General features: G+C 45.5%; 1 protein-coding gene across 1 annotated transcript; it reads right to left on the bottom strand.

The window, feature by feature from the left end:
- Positions 1-517: 517 nt before the first annotated feature.
- On the bottom strand, positions 518-2,124 carry pou4f2 (POU class 4 homeobox 2). The gene is made up of 2 exons (XM_084006638.1): positions 1,794-2,124; positions 518-1,452 (listed from the first exon to the last, which is right to left on the bottom strand). Exons 1-2 carry the CDS (start codon positions 1,992-1,994, stop codon positions 520-522), a joined length of 1,134 nt encoding a protein of 377 aa, XP_083862764.1. The 5' UTR covers positions 1,995-2,124; the 3' UTR covers positions 518-519.
- Positions 2,125-7,455: the final 5,331 nt, after the last annotated feature.

Here is a 7,455-nt window from a genome sequence, read left to right as displayed (position 1 = left end):
GGGGAAATGTAGCTTATCCTATAAGCCAAAAAAATAGAAACACCAATAGTCACCAACCAAGTGCTTTGAGTTCAAACTATAAGCCCCTACGTGTGTAAATAAACAACAATGCTATTTTCAACTGGGGGGTTATTTCTGCTACCGCAAACTCTAGACCTCATTTAAAAATGAATCATAAATAAAAAAAAGGAAAAGCACAGAGTCCTGTTAGTCATACTGCGTTGACACTAAACAGGTGAAGCATAGTAAGTGTGGAAACAGTGGTCTTACTTGCTCTGTCAAACGATGCTTTACTCGACTCCACGTCTCCCTCTCAGCGAGTAAAAAGACGTGACTTGTGGGCTTTTTGCGAGTTTTTTTTTCAGACATTGTTCAATTTTTTAAGGAATTTTTCGAAGTTCAAAGCACAAAGTCATCGATGATTTGGAAAAAAAACGAGGTGTGAGATAGGAAATATGATACAGATCGTCTCTAAACAGCTCCAAGTCTTTGTGGTGGGTGGCGGTTTAGAGCGATGTTCTAGACGCATGCAGAGTATTTCATTCGTTTCTGTTTCTGCCGCTGGTTGCAAAACCAGACCCGCACCACGTTCTTTTTCAGGTCCAGCTTCTCTGCGATCGCTGCGATTTTCTCCGAGGAGGGACGCGGCTGAATGGCGAAATAGGCCTCCAGTGACCTCTTCTCCGGCGCGGCTATCGACGTGCGCTTCCTCTTTTTCTCCGCGCCGTTGAACAACTCGGGCTTATTAAGTTTCTCCCTGTGCGATTTCTCGGCTTCCTCGAGCCACGCTTGCAGGATGGGCTTCAACGCGATCATGTTGTTGTGAGACAGCGTCAGGGACTCGAATCGGCAGATGGTGCTTTGGCTGAGGGAGCCCACCCCAGGAATCTTCAGGCTGGCTAACGCTGACCCTACATCCGCCTGGGTAACCCCGAGTTTGATCCGTCTCTGCTTAAACCTCTCCGCGAAGGCTTCCAAGTCCCTGGGATCGGCGTCCACGTCGCTCATGCCCATGTGCTGCTGTAGCCCGTGGGCATGAGCCATGTTGATGGCCGCCTGGTGCATGTGGTTCATGCCCGCCATGTGGGCAGGGTGCGCAGCCGTGGAAACCACCGAGCCATCCGGCCCTGCCATGGCTCCTAGTGCCAGTCCCGGGGTGATGTGGTCCAGCAGGTCCCCCTCCAGTGCCTGGTGGGGCTGGTGGTGGTGATGGTGGTGGTGGTGATGGTGGTGGCCGGACAGGGCGGACGGATGAGAAATAGGCACCGAGGAGGCCGAGGAGGAAGACGAGGTGCAGGGGAGAGTGTTCATGGTGTGGTAGGTTGCGTCCGGCTTGAAGGGACTGTGATGTGGAGGGTGGTGGTGGCTCTTGGTCTGCGAGACTATATCCACCGCCGCTAGAGCTTCAGCCCGGGCCAACAAACTCTCATCCAAGCCTCCGAATATATTGCTCTGCAATTGCAAATAGAATGCACACATAACTGTCAGCAGGGAATTCTCCCTCCACTCGTCGGTTTAAAACATTTCCAGAATGTGGTGGAGAAAAAAAAAAAATCCCAAAAAGGGGAGCACACAAAACAAGACACATGCAACATCCCAGGTCATAAAAATTAATACGCAAGGCAAAGCCGACTGAATACATAAGTTGAGCAGAGGAGGGAAAAAAAATATGGAGGTGTTGGGTGATTTGCTGTGCAGACATGAAAAAAACATCAAGCAAAGAAAAAAAAAAAAGGAAAAAAAAGTGGGCTGTCAAAATGTGCCTTTAAGCAGTGATTATGCAGAATACGTACCGGTGGGGTCGGGAGACAGGCTCTGCGCATCGCCTCCGAGCCGCTGCTGTTGATGATGGAGTTGCTGTGTCGGGAGGACGAGCAGGAGGATGACGGTACATTGGAATTGGAGGACGAGGAATGCAACGAATACTTGGGTTCGGGCAAGCTCGTGTGGGCCATGGCAAAATGCTGCTTGCTGTTCAGAGACATCATCATCATATTTGCGGGCGTCCGAGCCTCGGCAAGTTCCTTTTAATAAGTTAAGACTCCGCCTCCTCGGTCGGGAGTTGAAGCCCAATTGCCTTCGCAGGAATCTCGCTTGTCGAATAAAAGTGTCGGCTGAAGACCGGTCGTCCAACTCTCAAGTTATCACATCTATTTATTATTACTATAGCGGAGCTATGGAGGTGTCTCGTCTTTTTTGGCAAATGAGATAACGCGGGCACCAACGAGCCATGCAACTGAAGCGCAGCCGAGAACCCTTTTCCGTTGTGCGGTTGTTAAAAAAAACAAAAAAATGTTTTTTTTTCTCTCTCCTGCAAAACCGTCTCCACCTTTTTTAAATATTTTTTTTGCCTCGGATTTTTTTTTTTTTTTTGTTGGTGGCAGAGCTCCTCATAGACGACGCCAGAAAACAAAAATTGGAAGAAAAAAAAAAGTTTCTTTCCGTCTCTTAGGATTTCCAAAACACCTCAAGTTTAAAGCAGTTGCCGCTTTCGTTGAGCTGTTTGGTTTTTGTGTGAAAAAAGTTTCCGTCTTGAAATGACCGTAAAAGTGAGAAGTAATGGCGGTGACAGTCTCTGTGCTGTACCTCTCCGACTACGTTGAATGCTGCGGGGACCCGAACTGCCTCAGCTCTGAGGCGAAGGGCAGACTGAGTCTCTCTCCGCCTCTCTCTCTCTCTCTCTCTCTCTCTCTCTCTCTCTCTCTCTCTCTCTCTCTCTCACACACACACACGCACACACACCCCCCTTCTCCCTCTCTCAGCAGCTCTCTGTTTCTCACTCTCTCTCTCTCTCTCACACACACACACACACACACACACACACACACACACACACACACACACACACACACACACACACTCTTCCCAGCTGTACCTGAAAAACCCTTTCATGATTTATTATTCTTCATTAGCCGCACCACCACCACCACCACCGCCGCCGCCGCCGCCGCCGCTGGGGACTCTGCGCATGGGCAGTCTGCGACGAGGCATTTATTTCAAATGACTTCTTCTTACCACCAATACCTTGTTACCAGCACCACCGCGTCTTATGCACTTCAGTCTTTTTTGAAATTCCGTTTTATCGCACCTGAAAATATTTTATCGTTGAATATTGGAAATAGATTTCAAGTCCTGGCATCCGCCCTACGCAGGGCACAATATCAGGTATTATCGTGAAGTCAAACTGTTGTCATTTTAGTATAACAATATAAATTGTAAAAAGAAGGAAAAAAATGCGCAATTATTATATTTATATCTATGGTAGGCATTATAACGCCTACAATTTCGTCTCCTTTGTTGTGACAATTTTATCGATCTTGAAGAAAATTGTGGAAAATACCAGAAATAAATTGCTAAACTTGGTGAGAAAATTCCAACCAATTTTGCACTGTTGTTTTCTGGACGGTGTTGGCACTATTCCTTAACGAATGTCGATAAAAGTGTATATTTAAAATAATTAGCACTATTTAATTGCAAATCTATATGCTTGTCATAGCAGGCCATTATCTTATCTCTCCCCTAATTAAGCCACATCATCGGCAATGTAATTAAAACGTTTAATCACGTTGTAATTAACAAGGGGTGTCTCATTTTTTTAAAGCGTCGTCACGTCTATATGAGATAATTGTTATGAAGTCTCAGCTTTTTTTCTCTCTCTCTCGCTCTCTTTTTTCCTGTTATGGCTCTCATTTTTCAGGACACCCCTCTCTCTTTACACCGCGCACATAACGCGCACGCTTACGCACGCGCACACCCGAGAAGGTGTGACATCTTTGTAGCAGCAGTTACGAAGCGGTGATCAATGTCTTTGACAGACAGTGGCTTGACCCCTTAATCGCCTTAAATGTGTTTATAATAAAAAATCGTTTAATGGTTGATTATAGAGCGAATCCCCTCCGTTTCACCGGAGATCAGTAAGTATAGTGTTATCCTAATTATAGGCTTCATATCGCCCCCTATTACAAGCGCGTTTGAACCGAGGAGGCTACCGATGTTTGAGCGTCAACGTGGCGGTAGACGCGCTCTCCTCAATACGTCGCTATGGCAGTGCCCGTTTTTATTTTATTTTTATATATAAATGTGTCTCCACGGCTGCGACAGAAACCCCCGACTGGTGTACCTCCATAGTAGTTTTACATCGAGAGAGATGCCATCCAGCTGCAGGAATATGTTGCCTCCCCAGCGGGACAACAGGAGCAGCCAGAGCCACCAGGAGACAGAGATCAGGCTCAGGAGACATCAAGGAGCAATCAGTGTCTGCTCACATATACCGACAGACTGATTTATGATGAAACTTTAAAGAAATCATTTATATTTCACCACCTCTAAATTGGTGTATGAAATTTTCATCCACAATGAAACACACACACAAAAAAGTACATCTTAAGTCAAATAAATCAGCCTGAGCTGCTCCTAAGCAATTGACTTTGAAGTACATTTTCAACACTTTCCTGAGTGTGTTCAGAAAGCTTTTACTTTCTGTGCCAACAGATTTCTCACGTTTGAGGGAGGACAGTTTGTCAGAGTGGTTAACGGGAATCACCTTTGAAGGGTCTGCCGTGGCAAACAGGAACACAATTAAAGTCCTGGATATATCAGGGTGAAGCACATGCTGCTAGTTCAGATGTAGAAACAGGTTTTAAATTATGTTTTTGTCATATTTAATTAATATTTGTGTTTTTTTTCATATGGGCTATCATGACACATTATAAGCACATTTTTATTTTAAATGATTAATTAGGAAAAATAGATGTATCTCATGATTTTCATTGAGGAAATCCACGTCAAAATGATTTTAACAAATATTTAAATATATAAACAGGCCTCTAAAATGAGAAACGTCCCACACTCTTGAGATTGGGGCCGGTTCCATTGTCACTTTGTGAAATGTTACTGCATCGTCAGCTAAATGCCCGTCCAGCTTAAAATACTTTTGGCCTCAATTTGCGTCATCACACCGATCCAGTAATTGGAGGGAATGTCGCAATCATACAAAGACTTGTCTCAACGCTGGAAGGTGCAGTCATACCTTGCCTTTTTTTAAAAAAAAACGCAAACCCTCAGTAGAATTGTGCACGAAAAAGATTCCTCTCACATCAAGGAGTTTACTACATATAAATAAATCGGCACTGTCTAAAAATACAAGTAAAGCCCAAGTAGAATAGAGAGAGCACAAGCAGCGAGGCTTGATACAACTCAGGTGACTTGTTTGCTTTTTTTCCTCCTCCTCCTCCTCCTCCTCCTCCTCTTCACTCTCTTACTTACATCCGAATCAAGGAGTGCTGCAGAGGTGTCTGTGTGCTTTACACAAAGACATTCTCCTCTCAGCCTCCCTCAGGAGCTCTCCACGTTAACAATCCCAATTACACCGAGACCACCAGAGACAGCTGTTTTTATTACAGAGCCGCTCCTTTGTGCCGCCAACAAGGTATCTCCGCTGCTAGACTGAACACGGAGATGAAGCTGCACTGAGAGACGGAGGAGAGAAGTGTGTGTGTGTGTGGAGTGAAGTGGATGAAGTCTCTTGGCTGCTCGCAGTGGTGATGCCTTTATTCACAGCTTCCCCCTCCCCTTTCTGATCTCGCGGAGCTCTTTACATGTCGGAGCAGAAGGTCAATGCTTGTTGGGAGAGGGTCTACAAAGAGATTCGGGATCTAACTCAAGGCAACAGCAAATCACACAAAGAAAGAGAGCGGGTGTTTCAGCCACGAACGGCGGTGCTTTATTTATTCATCTGCTTTACCTGTGAAATGTGTCAGGTTCCGCGAGGAGCATTGTGGCTTTAATGTGTTGTTTAAATGCATACAACAAAAGGTAGACGCCTTCAGGATTTACTAAATGTCACACACACACACACTGTGTTGTAGCTCTCAGAGCGAACAAGTGGCTCACCGCTCGAGATAATGCAAGAGTTTTTTTTTTCAAAAACTGCACTTGAATCGCTGCTCGACTGGTATACACGCCGCGAGACGGTTTTTCTTTTTGATCTCTGCGTGGGGTTAAATCAAATCAAACATTCTCAGGATGTTCTAATCACTTTTTATCGGTTGAAACAGATCTGCTTGTTCGTCTCTGACACTTAATCCACGCCTAAAGTAGTTAATCAGACCAGAAATGTTTCAGCTGAATTTGATGACATGTCACGAATTAGGCCTCTTTTGTGATAAAATACAGATTAACACGAGAATAACAAAAGTACATTAGAACATGCAATAATCAAACGACTCATAATCCTAAGAATCAAACACACACCAACAGCCCGTTTGCACATTAGCTGCTTTAGCGTTCAAATGGAGTCATGTTTGTATTACCTCTACATTTCACTCTGATTTTGTGAAATCTTGGGCCTCTTACTGGCTAAACGTGCCGCCGTCGTGCCAGTCAGTTGCTTTGTCCGTCTGCCATTTGGCCCTCGGCAGGGAGCACACAGTGGCTTCATCAGAAAACAGCTGCTTGCTGCTAACGATGATGATAAGCGTTGTTAACCAAAACAGTAAAGTTGCGTGCCGTCAAGTCAAAAAATGGGGAGCTAAAAGAACTACACATAGCCGTTTAATCCATTGTGAATATGAAAATATTGATTAGTCAAACTCTAACCAAGTGCTTTAGATTATTTCCCATAACCACTATCTCCACCTCGGTGCAACCATACCTAAATCATTGTTTTGTTAACTGTTGGCGTTGGATGTTAAAGGTGTAAGATCTGGTGAGAATTTTAGTTTAAAACATTCTAAGATGCGACACGAACAGAATGGGAAGAGGTTACAGCATTAAGGTTATGTGTTGTGTTGCAGAGATATCTACTGAAATGAGCTAGCCTCGGGCTGTCCTGTCTTGTAATACCACTTGTGCCTCAAGGGGCAATAGTGAGACACTGTCCCATCAGTATGCCCTCAGTCCAGAGAATGACGAAGTAAAGCTGGCCAGAGGGCTTGTCCATAATGGATCCATGGTCCACGTGTGTTTTTATACTTTGTTTATTGTATTCTATTCAAAGTGTCAGAAAATAACGAATCGCACGTCCGCCTCGTCCTCCTCGCCACCGGGAGGATGTGCTGCCGGGAGCCGCAGTTAGCTCAGATGCAGCCAGTGCAAACCCCAGCGCCGGGGGTCTGATCCTGGGGGGATTGCCTCCCGACTCCCTGCCAGATCAGCAAACTGTCTGTTGCAGCCGTTACACAGGTTAAAGTCAGCGCTCCGGCAGCCCGCTGTGACTCTGGCGTCCAGGGTTTACACTCGCTGAATTCAAGCAGCTGCAGCCGCTTTCCTGGAGCTGGCGACTGAGAGTTCTCCTCCCAGCGGGGTGGTCTCCTGGCCACGGGGAGACAGAGATGAAGGTGTCACAGACACAGTACACAGACACTGGTAAGTGGCACAAACAACATAAAGACGTGAAGAAGATGAGACTGGCTCTGAGAGTTTCAGCAGTTTGGTTGAATTCTGCATATTTGCCCT

This window comes from Eutrigla gurnardus (assembly GCF_963514095.1).
Source record: "Eutrigla gurnardus genome assembly, chromosome: 3".
Taxonomy (NCBI): domain Eukaryota; kingdom Metazoa; phylum Chordata; class Actinopteri; order Perciformes; family Triglidae; genus Eutrigla; species Eutrigla gurnardus.
This window is presented reverse-complemented; position numbering and strand designations above follow the sequence as displayed.